The 14391-nt window shown below is 46.1% G+C and overlaps 1 protein-coding gene across 1 annotated transcript in view; it reads right to left on the reverse strand.

Moving 5' to 3' along the window:
- Positions 1-1743: 1743 nt before the first annotated feature.
- The window catches only part of LOC118698725 (fibronectin type-III domain-containing protein 3a-like), a 39457-nt gene continuing 26809 nt past the window's right edge, over positions 1744-14391 (reverse strand). Inside the window, 17 exon segments of the mRNA XM_036402214.1 lie at positions 1744-4246; positions 4841-4962; positions 5639-5805; positions 6328-6540; positions 7014-7294; positions 7642-7791; positions 8315-8428; positions 8902-9077; positions 9615-9720; positions 9820-9938; positions 10243-10311; positions 10802-10940; positions 11256-11342; positions 11710-11884; positions 11974-12095; positions 12747-12800; positions 13640-13778. Coding sequence (XP_036258107.1) covers positions 3929-4246; positions 4841-4962; positions 5639-5805; positions 6328-6540; positions 7014-7294; positions 7642-7791; positions 8315-8428; positions 8902-9077; positions 9615-9720; positions 9820-9938; positions 10243-10311; positions 10802-10940; positions 11256-11342; positions 11710-11884; positions 11974-12095; positions 12747-12800; positions 13640-13778 — 2551 coding nt within the window. The 3' untranslated portion in view covers positions 1744-3928.

Genomic DNA, 14391 nt, shown 5'->3' on the forward strand with positions numbered 1-14391 from the left:
AAGCGCGACTGTCGTAAAAGGTGCCGTAAAGCAGAACTGTCGTAAAAGGTGCCGTAAAGCAAAACTGTCGTAAAAGGTGCCGTAAAGCGCGACTGTCGTAAAAGGTGCCGTAAAGCGCGACTGTCGTAAAAGGTGCCGTAAAGCAGAACTGTCGTAAAAGGTGCCGTAAAGCGCGACTGTCGTAAAAGGTGCCGTAAAGCGCGACTGTCGTAAAAGGTGCCGTAAAGCAAAACTGTCGTAAAAGATGCCGTAAAGCGCGACTGTCGTAAAAGGTGCCGTAAAGCAGAACTGTCGTAAAAGGTGCCGTAAAGCGCGACTGTCGTAAAAGGTGCCGTAAAGCGCGACTGTCGTAAAAGGTGCCGTAAAGCAGAACTGTCGTAAAAGGTGCCGTAAAGCGCGACTGTCGTAAAAGGTGCCGTAAAGCGCGACTGTCGTAAAAGGTGCCGTAAAGCGCGACTGTCGTAAAAGGTGCCGTAAAGCGCGACTGTCGTAAAAGGTGCCGTAAAGCGCGACTGTCGTAAAAGGTGCCGTAAAGCAGAACTGTCGTAAAAGGTGCCGTAAAGCAGAACTGTCGTAAAAGGTGCCGTAAAGCGCGACTGTCGTAAAAGGTGCCGTAAAGCGCGACTGTCGTAAAAGGTGCCGTAAAGCAGAACTGTCGTAAAAGGTGCCGTAAAGCAAAACTGTCGTAAAAGGTGCCGTAAAGCGCGACTGTCGTAAAAGGTGCCGTAAAGCGCGACTGTCGTAAAAGGTGCCGTAAAGCGCGACTGTCGTAAAAGGTGCCGTAAAGCAAAACTGTCGTAAAAGATGCCGTAAAGCGCGACTGTCGTAAAAGGTGCCGTAAAGCGCGACTGTCGTAAAAGGTGCCGTAAAGCGCGACTGTCGTAAAAGGTGCCGTAAAGCAAAACTGTTGTAAAAGGTGCCGTAAAGCAAAACTGTCGTAAAAGGTGCCGTAAAGCGCGACTGTCGTAAAAGGTGCCGTAAAGCGCGACTGTCGTAAAAGGTGCCGTAAAGCAAAACTGTCGTAAAAGGTGCCGTAAAGCGCGACTGTCGTAAAAGGTGCCGTAAAGCAAAACTGTCGTAAAAGGTGCCGTAAAGCGCGACTGTCGTAAAAGGTGCCGTAAAGGGCGACTGTCGTAAAAGGTGCCTCTCATTTCTGCTAGAGCCCCATTCCTGGGCTCTGGAGGAATTCTGAGGACTGTGAGGACAGATCCTGCTGCTGGGTGTCCCCGCTCCCTCTGGCCCTGTGCTCCCAGCTTCCCAGAGGGATTCCCTCACACTGGCCCCCACTCCACTTGCCTCCTCCACCCCAGCATTTCCAGCTCCTCACCCCTGATTGTTCCTCAAGTGGAAAGTTTACCCAGGCTGAGTGTCCAGCTGTCTCTTGGGGAATGATGGTCAAATAAAGCCTTTCCCATCTTCATCAGATCATTAAGGCACTGTCAGACAAAATTCCGCACTCAGCAGCAAATGCTGGGGAAAAGCTCAATGGGGAAAAGCCCTGAGTCAACACAAAATGATGGAAAACTGGCAATCAGCCCCAAATTATTCAGTTTCCAGTATCAAAGAACTGTTCTACCTCACCTGGGAACTGCAGGTCCTTCCTGCAGTGTGAGGAGGAATGGAAGTGATATTCCAAGGCTCCCAAGTTAATTCAGCTCTTAATGACACTGAGCATATTCCCTTCCCTTACATTACACATGACACAAGTGACACTAAATCCCACAAAACCACAGGAGCTTGGAGTCAAATTTGAATACGTTTGTATTATTTATTGGCTGTATTAAATATATTATCTATTTGATAGTTACAATTTAGTAATACAATGCATGGCAGCTTTAACATACGTTTGAGATACCTCAAAAATGACAATACAAGAAAACCGAGGATACCTAAAATACATTAATGCCACGAGGGTACATCCTTCTGGAATGGACAACAGCTGATGGAAAATCCATATTGCAGTAGAAATCCCAGATATTTTCTGGAAATATGAGCATTTTGTGGCAATCACAAAAGGATTCAATTTCATTTTTTAGCAGTGGTGACTTGTTAGTATTTACTCTGCAATCCTAATTTCAGGACTATTATTGCCAAATAAACCTCTACAAGTTGGTTCTAAGGAGTTAAAAAAGAACCCTTTGGCAACGGAGATTTGCTGCAGGCAGTTTATCTGCTAAAGGGAGACTATGAGGAAAATAAAGACAGATTGTAAACTCTTCTGCAAACTAGAGACTAATATCTGTATAAAACTCTGACACTGGAGGGAGAGATTTCTATGATATAATAAATGATTAACTTAAAGTTCTGCTACAAGTAGAACAATACATTCAAACATACATTTTTTTTCTTTCCAGGACTTTTAATCAAAATAAATAGAGTACAAAAATGAAGAGTACGTTTTGAAAAGATTAATTTCAGATTGCACCATCGATCTACTGTGAAGAGGATTAAGTGATACTAGGTCATAATTTAGGTTTTCCACATCTGAAATACAACACAATGCCTCAAACTCTAACACAACATTATTCCTCAACTGCTGTAGGAGAAAGACCCTTAAAAGTGATTAATTAATTACTGGAAACACATCGCCTGTAGCTCTGTCACATCCACCCTCCCACCCACAAGTGCATCGTTCTGATGGCCCAAGTGGAACCACAGACTTTGCAAAATACCCTAAATCTACCGTTCTGTGGCATGTTCCAAATGCTGTTGGCAAGACCCATCCTGAAAACATTGGAAATTTGTGAGTTCCAGCTTTCAAAAGCTTTGATCTAACGGAGCCAGGGGCTGCCAGGCTCCTCCTCAGGGATTCACAAGCAGATGGAACACAACAGTCAAATGTAGTGCACAGTGTCCACAAAAATATCCCCCAGCCGACCAGGACGAGTTTCAGACAAGTTCATAGCAGGCTGAACATTCCCAACAGGAAAACCATGGAATGTGAAGCTGCTACCACTGGGATAGCAAGTTTAAAACATTGTATAAACGTTATCTAAAAAGAGTTCTCTCACGTACAATTTGCTCATTGGGGTTAAGTTAGAAGGGCACCCAAAGCAGGCTGAACTTTTTATTTTTTAGGTTAATAATAGTACAAAAACATTTGCTCAGTTTGAGCCAAATAGTGTAACATTTATCATAAATGCACTCTTTCTCTTCAAAGACAACTCCTGTGCTGTTCTGAGCATGCTGCACAGGGAATTACTTTTCTCTCAGGCACTGAGAGTGAAATGTGGATTGGGCCAAAGCTGCTCAGGACAGCAGGAACATTCCGGGCAGAGCCTTTCCTGGGCATCCCGGCCAAGCGCCACGTCCTGCTGGCATTGGTTTGGATTAAAACCCTAAAAAACCCTGGCACCCTCTACTCCAACACTTGAAATGATTATTACTGAATCCCAAGTATTAAAATAACTGTAAAGTAGTAATATCACTAAGTCAATATTCTGCTTTCCTTCTACAGTCTAGTAAATGTGGTATGCTCTAGTAGGCTCTGCAGTTCTGCTCTAAGCTCAAAGCACTTGTGCTGCTGGATTTCATGGATATCAAACTACAGCGAAACTCGATGAACAGCCATCGCCTCCCGCTGCTCTGGTGGTGCTGGCAGAGGACTGTTCTAGCAATGCCTTCCCTCTCCAGCTGGCTGGGATGGGGAGAGAGGAGGAGCGTGCACACACCCCTCCAGTGTGCACCGTAAGGCAGCTGATTGCTGTTCTCTAACAGCTCACCCTGATTGCAGAGGCCCCAGGATCACCCTTTCTACAGGAAATCTGTGTCCAGCATTTGGAAAGGATCTGCCGAACCAGCCTCGCCGGCAGCCAGCAGCAGGAGCGGGAACGCACGGAGCGAGGGGTTCCCAGTTAGGATTTCACTGAACTACCCATAAATACCCCAGAGAGCTCTGTACAGACAGCTGAGCGGGGCCAGCTCTGCCCTACTTGATGACGAAGTACTGGATGACCACGGCAAAGAGGATGGCGACCACGGCGAAGCCGCAGAGCAGCGCGATGGCGATGGCGCGCTCCTCGCGCAGCCGCTTCCCGCTCTGCGCCAGCTCCGTGCCCACCGGGGCGGCCGCGGGGCCCGGCTCCCGGCGCTGGCAGCAGAACACGGTGCTGGGGCTGTAGGGGCCGCAGAGCTCCGGGCAGCCCGGCGGGTCGTGGCACTGGCGGCTGGCGCAGACGCGCGCGCGGTACTCACAGTTCGTCTGCGCGGCCGGCAGCCGGAAGCACGGCTCGGGGCCCTTGTACACCTGGCAGGAGACAGGAGCTGCTTCAGTCGGGAGCAGAGCACTCAGCACCAGCACCTGGAACTGCCTGTCCTGCTCCAGGGATGTGGGCACAGCCTGGAGTTGCCCTCCTCTCCCCAGCTTTGTAAAATCCTCTCCTGACAATTCACAATTCATTGAAGTTTCCTGCTACACCCCCACACTGAGGCCTCACCTGGGCTGGGAGGCTCAGAAAGAAGAAAAATCATCCTGCATTTTCTTCCCTAAAGCTCCTCCAGCAACGTGGACTCTCTGATTAACAGAGGCAGTGGTACCACAGACCATCAGGATTAATAATCAAGCGCCAAAAGAATTGTTGGGAGAACAGGATAAACCAGTGCTCACCCACTTCATGCTTTCTGAAATGAAGAGTCTCCCTGTAACCTCCCCAAACAGAATTTCAACCTTCAAATCATGGAATAACAGCATGGTTTGGGTTGGAAGAGACCTTAAAGCCCATCTCATTCCACCCTCTGCCATGGGCAGGGACACCTTCCACAAGAAATATTCACACCTTTCTTTGGTAATAATTTCTCCCAGGAAAAACCCCTCACATTCCTGAAGCTGTATGAAAGGTACCTGATCAAACTCTCTGCCAGCAGCAAGCTGAAGGATGTAAACAATGGAATCTCCTTTCATCGGCTGTAGAGGCTCCCATGTGATTTCAAAAGTGTTTTCTTCCAGCTGAATCACTTTGGGTGCTGCAAAAGAGAGTGACTTGTTGGTGTTTTAGAAAAAGAACAATGGTCTCTACATATGTACAGCTGTCATGATAAGAGGCAATTTATTCCAATAATATAAAGCATTTGTTTCTTTCTTTTTCTTTTATTTCATGACATGAGCTTAAAAAATGATCATTGCTATGTGTAGGTTATACTTGTTGGTCTTTTTGAGCTGTCAGGGTGAGCTCATGTTTGTAAAAGAGGAACTTCCAAGTCACTACAGAACTCAGCATTTCTGCCTATGTGCAGAGCTGAAATTATGTTCTAACCACGGTCCAGTCAATCAATATTGCTGCAGGCACTCAGCACTCTGACCTTCACAGTGACTTTAATGATGACCTTTAATGTCCATGTTAGAAAGTGAAGATCAGAGGAATTAACTGCGCCCTCATTTGCCTACACACTGCTGTAACTTTGATGGATAACCCTGCAAAATGCCCTTCCAGCTGAGCAAAGGTAGGAACGCTCAGTTCAGGGGTGAAGAGCTGCAGTGCAGGAGGTGATGACAACAGAAGAGCCCTCCTCCCACCCAGACAAAGCCCCTCAGAGAGAGTTTGTTTCTCTGTCCCTTCAAAGGCTGGCTGAGGGTCAGCTTGTAGGATCCAATCCTGCCCACCAGTGGCTTGCAGCAGTTGCCAGGGCAGTGCCAGCTCACCTTTGAGAGGTGCAGGTGGAGACTTGGTGGTGGTGAAAGCACAGACCTCCGAGAAGGCTCCTTCCCCTGCGTCGTTGTACGCCTGGATGCGGAAATGGTACGTGGTGGATTCACTGAGCCTCTGCACCTTGTAGGTGTGACAGGGACCATTGTAGACTGTCACAAACCTGGGGGACACAGAACACACACACAGTTACCCAGCAATCACCAATGTGTAGGGCAGTATCAGACCTGAAACACTCGGATTTGAGTTAAGGACAAAGAAGTGATGCTGCATTCTGGGTGTCCCAGCTTTCTTCCCACTGAGGCTGCAGAACCCAACTCCTCTGAATCAAGAGAACAACCCTTGAATATCCAAAATAAATTGAAATTTCTAGTTAAAGAACAGCTGGTCAACCCCTGTTTCTTATATGCAGGCCCAACTTTGTTTTTCAATGTCCAAAAATTACCCTGCCAGCACAGGATGGTGGTAAGGTATTTATTCCTTAAATAGTATTTACTGTTTACAGGCAGCAGAAGTGCAAGTTGTTGACATAATTTCTGGCTGAAAGATGGGATGCAAAACTGCAAAAGGGCAAACTCTGGGATGCCCAAATGACTCAGTGGTGCAAACAGAATGGAGAATAACATAAAACACCTTAAAAACTTGACACGAAGTGGTAAAACCACAATATCCTTAATGGTCTCACCTGCCAAACCTGTCCTCCATCTGCAGGTTGAACTGAGTAGGGTTGGGAATTAAAGCTCTGCTGGGCCCTTCTCCCCATTTCAGTTTAAGGCTCTGGTAGCTGAAGACAACACATTCCAGGTGGGGAGGGTCAGGAGGTAGTGGTTTGGTTTTGGCTTTCATGGAATGACTGAAAGGACCGACTCCAAAGCTGTTGATGGCCTGTACCCTGATCCTGGGATGGGAGAGAGCAGCCACATGGTCACAAAAAGTGCTGGGTAACAAAGCAGGAGTTAAAAGGTGTACAGAGTGTAACTCCAAACAGTAAAGCAATAAAGATGCAGTTAGAAATAAAATCTGAACTCAGCTCCAGCAAGACCGAGGCCACAGGATCCCCTGCTCTGCTCTTACCTGTCCATCCATCTTCTCACCACACACCTCAGCATCCCAATGAAAAATTCTAAACCCAGAAACCTTAAAGTCTTGGCTTTGAGACAGAATGTGAACCTTAACACCAACCACGATCTCACTCCTGACAATGTTATGGCTGGACTCTGGATATGACAATTTTAGGAGTTTTTTTGGAGCTGCAGGATGAATTAGGCAAATAGTCTGCAAGCTGCAGGAAATATTGCTCTAAAAAATTAAAGCACTACCCTCTCAAAAGACTTTTAAATCCTACAAATATGATTTCAGAATAATTCTTACCTGTACAGGGTGTCAGGCAGCAAATTCTCAAGGACATGGGTTGTGTTTCTCCCCACAGTCACCAGCTGCTTCTCCCCATACTCAATGTTGTAGCCTGTGATCTCTGCCCCGTGGCAGCAGGGCTCTTCCCACTGGATTGCAAGGCACGTGGAGAAAGGAGGGGAAATTTCCACCTGATCCTCTTCAAGTAAGTGGAGCACGGCCACGGCTGCGGGCACTGAGGGGGGCGTGGTGACCACGCCCGTGTCCCCAAACAGCCCCACCCCAGCCACGTTCACAGCCTGAAAGATACCACACAGGAGTTACCACATCCCTGTTTTCCAAGCAGGCAGGCACAGCTCTCACAGCCCTCCGTGTGTTCTTAAAAGCAACGTGGAAGAGAGTGGAAAATCTCCTGAATAATTTGTCAACAGGGCAAAGCATCTGTAAAGCTGGTATTTCACAGCACACTGGATCTAAACTCTTACAGATTCAGGGAATGAGGAGGGACTGGGGGACAAGGGAAGTGTTTTTCCCAATTACCTTCTCTACTGCATGAGCAGGTGACAGCACATGACTTTACTCCTCTCTTAGCTGGAGTTTGTCCCCAGACTGCAAGTGCCCAGTGGCACCAAAAGGCTTTTCCTACCTGGACTCTGCAGTAATAGGTGGTTGCAGGTGTGAGCCCCTTGACCTCATAGCTCTGGCAGGGGCCAGTGTAGATGATGTGCATGGAGCCCTCCACCTGGCCCCAGTCCAGCCTGTACTCGGTGATTTCTGCTCCGTTGCACGCCGGGCTCTGCAGGGTGAGGGAGAAATTCTGCTCAGCTCTGGCACTTACACACCCCCAGCACCCAGGGGGGAGCTCTGTCACACTGAGACACTGGATGAGAGTCACAGAAAAGGTTGGAAAACACCTCCAAGATCATCAAATCCAACCTTTGGAAACACTGGGGTTAAAACTTGAGGTCTGTTCCAAGGGATTTTAAGTTAAAAGGTGACATGTGGCTGTAACACCACCACAGTTCACACCAGAATTCTGACTGTCCCACAATCTCTTACCACTTAAAAGAATTAATTCACTATATATCAATTATCACACCATGAGGAGGGTTAAATGCCACCCAATCTGTCCTGTTAATACTGCAATTAATAACTCCCAAAGTTTACAAACCCAACACAGACATCTATAAAGAAATGGGCTTAAAATATTCCACCTCTACACATGCTATTTCTCTAATTTCTGTGTATCATAAACATGTCACTACAATTCTAAAAGCCAGACACTAATTTGGGTGGTACTGGAAGCCATCAACACCTACCTCCCATGAAACCACAGCACAAGTTGCACTTTTGCAGGTTATCAGGGGTTTGCAGCACTGCTCAGGGGGTCCTGGAGCAGTGCAAAGCTCTGCCTTCTCAGAGTGGGGGCCAAACTGCAGGAAAACAATACTGCATGAGCACAGCAACAGCACCAGGGCAAGAAGTGATGTGCAAGTGAAGCAAACAAACTATTTTTAACTTGACAGGGAAGTAAACAGCAGAGCTCAGGGCTCATTTTCCTTGCAGGTACTTGAAGCTGGCCCCATTCCCACAGCCAGGGTTTGTAACTCCTCCCTCCCTCAGCCAGGATCTGCCTTCCAGCAGCAGCTGGGCACTGTTTCACAAACACTTTTATGCCACCAACGTTTATCCCACACTTGTCCCAGCCTGGCCTGGCTGGCACCCACCCTCCTCCACACAATGCTGCTCCCAGCACATCTGCAGAGCCTGAGCTCGGGGTAACACATCCAACAATTCCAAAGGCACAAACACCAAGAAGTTCACACCACTGACGCTACAGAAGCCCTCAGCAGCATCACTGCTGTCCCCTGTGTGGTGTCAGAGATGTGCCGAGGGCAGTGCTCACCCCGACTCTGTTCCCTGCCCGCAGCCAGAAGCTGTAGCTCCTCCCTGGGAGCAGGTTGGTCACTCCAAACTCGGCTGCTGGGCCCTGGTAGAGCACCCTGCGCTCGTCCTGCTCCGAGCTGGCCATCTCCAGGAGGTACTCTGTGATCTCAGAGCCTCCATCCACAGCTGGGGGGCCTGGAAAACAAAAACAGATGGCATTCTCCTATTAATTTCTAAATTCCCTAAGTTATGGCAGGCTCTTGTCATGTGTCTGAGCAGAAATACTTCATGAAGCTTGCTTCAACCCCTCAGGTACTGATACTTAGTTTAAGATGGCCTTCATCAGGGCTTTTTCATGTATTTTGTACCTTCATTAATTTTTGCCTATCTTCTTTACTGAGATAACAGCAAGAAAACAGGAGTTGATTTTTAAATTGCCAAGCAGGTGTCAATTGTCTGTCAGGGCAGACAGGAAGCTTTCTCACTGGAAAATATTTATGTCTGCTTAAGTCTCACTGTATCATCCTACCAGAGGTGGACAGAAGCTTTGGTCTTCTTAAAAAAAATCCCACAAAACAAACCAAAAACCCCACTGCAAACCCAAAAAACCCCAAAGGTCACGATCAGCATTTCTATATTTTTATTTTTACCTTTTTTTCCCCTGATGAGTTCTATAGATTTTTGATTTGGATGACTGAAATCAGAGAGTTTAACTCCAACTCTGGTGCTTACCCCACTGCAAAGTGATTTCCTTAGGCTTGGCTTTGCCCACCAGGGCTGGGGCAGGACAGGGCCCGGGGGGAACGGCCGCTGTGGTGACAGTCGTGACATCAGAGGCCTGCCAGGGACACAGACATTGCAGAGCACAGACAGAAAGCATTTTGCTAAAACATGAACAGGAATGGAACAGAAGCACCTTTCCCCTCCTGCTGCTCACCTGGCTCTCCCCACCTTTGCTGGCACAGGACACCCGGAGCCTGTAGGAGGTGCCAGGCCTGAGGTGGTCACAGATGTGCTCCCGCTGGGCTCCGCTGTAAATGGGCTCCCACCTCCCTCCTGGGGGAAGGAAAAGCACCTTAACCCTTCCAAACCTTTCTAAAATCACACCTGGAAATTCTCTCACACAATTATTAAGGTGGTCGAGCCAGAGAATCAATTTGAAATGATTAATTATACAGAGAACATGTACAACACACACACACATGTGAAATCAGAAGTGACTGCTGGAGTAAAGCATCATTTAAGTTGGAAAACATCTCCAAAATCCAAGTCTAAATCATGTCTCACATCTAAATGTGAATTAAATATCTCCAGGGATGGAGACTGAGTACTGTATTAGTACCCAGAGGTGATTCCTTACCAACTGATGCCTCAGAGATTTCCAGCAAGTATTTAGAGATGTCTGATCCTCCATTATCCTTGGGGGGTTCTGAAAGAAATCAACACCTTAAGTTACAGAAGATTTAATATCAAGGCAGTATTTTGTTATCAGCTTTTCCAGTGAACACATTCATATTCATTCAAACACAGCAAGAGAAACCAGTCTACTTAATGATACAATACATTTTTCTGAGCAATTTTCCTCCTATTATTAATAATGATTATTCCAGGAAGAGTAACTGGGAAAACACTCCCAATTTCAGGTATCAGCTCTTATTTTTTAAGTGAACATAGGAATTATTTAAACATCACAGTAAACCCACAGGGGGGTTTAGGACAGCAGTGAGATCTTCTCAGAAATGAATGAACAACACCAGTGTGCTTCCACAGCCCCAAAATAAACCATTTTTGGGTAAGGCTGAGTATTTCTCCTGCAATAACAATACCTGCAGATAAATAAGCAGCCTGAGTTCCCTCTCATTTAATCAGAGAGAGGCTGCCCACACCCCAGCAGCACTGGGACACCCCAGGGCACCTACCCCACGTGACTCTCACACTGTGGGGATGGATCTTGCCCTTTACAACAGGTTTGCTGGGAGCTCCAGGTCTGTCAGGTTTGGTGCTGTGCTCCACCACCTCACTGGGGCTGCTTTTTCCTTCACTGTTGTAGGCAAAGAGCTGTTGGAGGAGAGAACAGAATAGAGAATAAATGGTTTAATGACAGCAATATATGTTGATAATACATGAGGATAAACATTATTTAAAAAAATCTATTAAAAACCCTACCAAAATAAAGACAATAATTTATACCAAAATTAGCTGGTGCAAAAAATCTGGTTTGTATTATTACTTCACCAAAACCTGCTCTAACAACTGCTAACTGTTGGCACAACAGGTGAATTCCTGCTGTCTCCATACAAAGCTGAAAAACTTGCTGGAAAATGCCAAAGCCCAGGAAAGCACATGAAATTAGGAACAAACTATGGTACAAACCCTGAACTTATAGGATGTACTCCTCCTCAGGTTTCTTAAAGTGCACGAGAGCTCATCTCCATTGTACTGGGGCTGGAATCCATAGCCCTGGCAAGGAGGGGAAAAAAAGATGAACACAGTCACTGATTTTTAGGGTAAAACAAAACCCAGAGCGGGTAAATCACATTTTTTTTAATCTTGAACTTCATTTCTGTGCCACGAATTGGACACAATACTTTGTACCATGAACTGCACACAATACTTTATCTCTGCCATGAATTCCATGCAATGCTTTCTCTCTCTGCCATGAATTCCATGCAATGCTTTCTCTCTCTGCCATGAATTCCATGCAATGCTTTCTCTCTCTGCCATCAATTCCATGCAATACTTGCTGACCATTTATCGAGAGATTAAAAAAAGTTCATTTTTATTTCACCACTATAAAGGAAATTTCCACACAAAGCCCAGCACTTACAGAACCTTCTTCCTCCATGTCCAGGCTGTAGGTGAGGGAGTCATCTGAGGCCCCTCCTGCAGGAGGGCTCCATCCCAGGGCCATCCAGGTCACTCCTGCCTCCAGCAGCGTGGGTGGTGCTGGGGCTGGTGGCACCACCCCGGCCGTGCCGAAGGTCACTGTCTCACTGAACCCACTGGGGAGGAGATTTTGAACAAGGGTGAGCAGCAGCTGATGGAATCCAGGGGGAAATGCAGCATTTGGTATCCCTGGGCTCCTGGTTACCTCATTCCAATGTCGTTTTTAGCAGCCAGCCTCAGGGAGTATCTTGTGGAGGGAGTGAGTTTGGTGAGCTTGTACTGCTTCAGGTGCCCGTAGTAACATTCCTTGAAGGGGCCATTCTTCCCCTGGAAAACAGGGAGATCCCGAGTCACTCCCTGATCCCTGCCAAGGTCACCCTCCTCACTCTACATCTTCCTAAATCCCAGAATCTCAGACTGGTTTGGGTTGGGAGAGACCTTAAAGCTCATCTCCTTCCATGGGCAGGGACACCTTCCATGAGAAATGTCATTGAAAGGTAATTAAAAAAGAAATTACTGAGCCTCAAGAATGCAAAATTTAATGTATCATGGTCATCCTGAGTCTGCTGATGGTCACCCTGAGCAGTCCTGATAATAAACCACATTAGGACTGAGATACCCGATTACTTTTGGTACTGGGGATTGGACAAAATGGTGATAAACCATTGAGCAGAAAACAAAACACATTCTGGAACTTTGCATTACATCTCAGCAAGATGCTCAAGAGCTGAGGGAGATTTGTGACACAACCCAAAGATGCCAAATGCTTGTACATTTAAGAGAACAAAGGAATGACTGATGCTCTGGATGACAAATGAGGCACTTTACACTGTCCCCTCCCACTGATCATTTGTCTCTTTAAAACTGTCAGGACAGTTGCACCAAAATAGCTGCTGTACCTAAGCAAAGGGTATTTTTAAGTGTAATTGCTCTACAGATGTCATTATGATTTTTTTTTGGTACTAGAAAAGCTCTTACCTCATCCCATTCTAAAAGAAAATTAGTTATTTTGGAACCATTGTCATTTGAGGACTGAAAATAAAGAAACAATGAAAAAAAGAGTTAAAATCAAGTGGTTGTAAATGTGTTTTATAAATATTTTTACACATTGAATAAACTCCAACTGCCTTTCAATACAAGGCTGCTGTGCTACTTCTTTTAGTTCTGATAGTTTAGAATATGAATTTATAAACTGACTGATTTTATAAATGAAGCAAATGACATTCTTAGAGCTCTTTTCCTGGTGCCTTGCACTGGGTGCTCACCACCTGCCTGTGCAATCTAAGGGTTCACACGAGCAACATCTGACACGTGAAATGGGAACTTCTTAATTTTCTAAGCACAGATACTACAAATAATTTCACTAAAGGCATTTAGCTGGAACCATTTTTCAGCATGAGCATAAGAAAAACATCAAAAACCAAGTAAACACAGCCACCAATAAACCTCGACAGATAGTGGTTATATTCAGAAGTCAGATCAAAAATGAGAATCTATAGAACCATCCAAAGAAATTTAGTCTGAATGAGTCAGAGCAACTAAAAGAACATTGTCATATCTCTTTATCATCCAGGACCTCAAGCAAAGATATAAATAAATTAAAATCCATTTTTTCCTCTCTGCCAGCTCAGAAGAGAAGAGCCCTGCTACCAACTCTATCACACTAAAGCTGCAGGCAAGAAACTCAGCAAACATTGAAAAAAAAAAAAAGAAAGGTAATTATTATTTCATTATCAATCTTCACTGAGCAACTTAAAAGGCACCACCTACAGCACACACTGAATTCCTGACAAAGCTGATTTCAATCCACTGCCCAGGAATCCAGCAGAGTGCTCTGCTCCCCTTCACTCAGCCCCAGGTGTGGCTCTTACCTTCCACTGCAAGCTCAGGCTGTTTTTGGTTCTGTTAATCAGCTTTGGGGCAGCTGGACAGTCTGGCTCACAGCTCTCTGTGGTGAAGCTCACCAGCTCTGAAATGGTTTCTTTGATGGAACTGCTGGTTGCTGAAACTCTAAACAAAGGGTAATTAACGATGTGGCTGCTGCACTGGCACTTGGAAATGTAAGGGCAGAGCTGGCAGCTTCAGGGATTTATTCCCAAGCAGTGGCTGTAGGGTGGGGGTCACCCAGTTCACCCCCAGACCCCTTTCTCACCCTTCATTTACTCTGCCATTACTCTCTGTCACAGTGGAGATATTTTAGGGCTGAAAAACCTGTGGGACAGGGAATGAAAACTATGCCAGGTGTTCCAAAATGGCAACAGGATACCTGACTGGAAAAGAGCCTTCTGCTAAAAACACCTTAAAATTCAAATACAGCCAACACTTGTGCAAGAGTATGGGCACTAAACAGGCCAAATCATAAAATAACAACTGTATTGTTATTAAACAATAAAATGACGATTTTCATAGGAATTGCTTCATGTTTTCAGCAGTCCTGCCTCTTTCAGTGGAAAACACAGCACTGTGCAGGTGGAGCTGTGCCCAGCACTTCCCACACCCAGAACTGTTCCACAGCCTCAGAGCAGGACTTTGCTGCAGGGAATCTTGAATCTCATCTGCTCCAGTGCCCCAGCACTGAGGGTGACTCTGGTTCCCCTGGTTTGTTTAGCAGCTGCTCTCTCCC

This window comes from Molothrus ater, chromosome 14 (assembly GCF_012460135.2).
Source record: "Molothrus ater isolate BHLD 08-10-18 breed brown headed cowbird chromosome 14, BPBGC_Mater_1.1, whole genome shotgun sequence".
NCBI lineage: Eukaryota > Metazoa > Chordata > Aves > Passeriformes > Icteridae > Molothrus > Molothrus ater.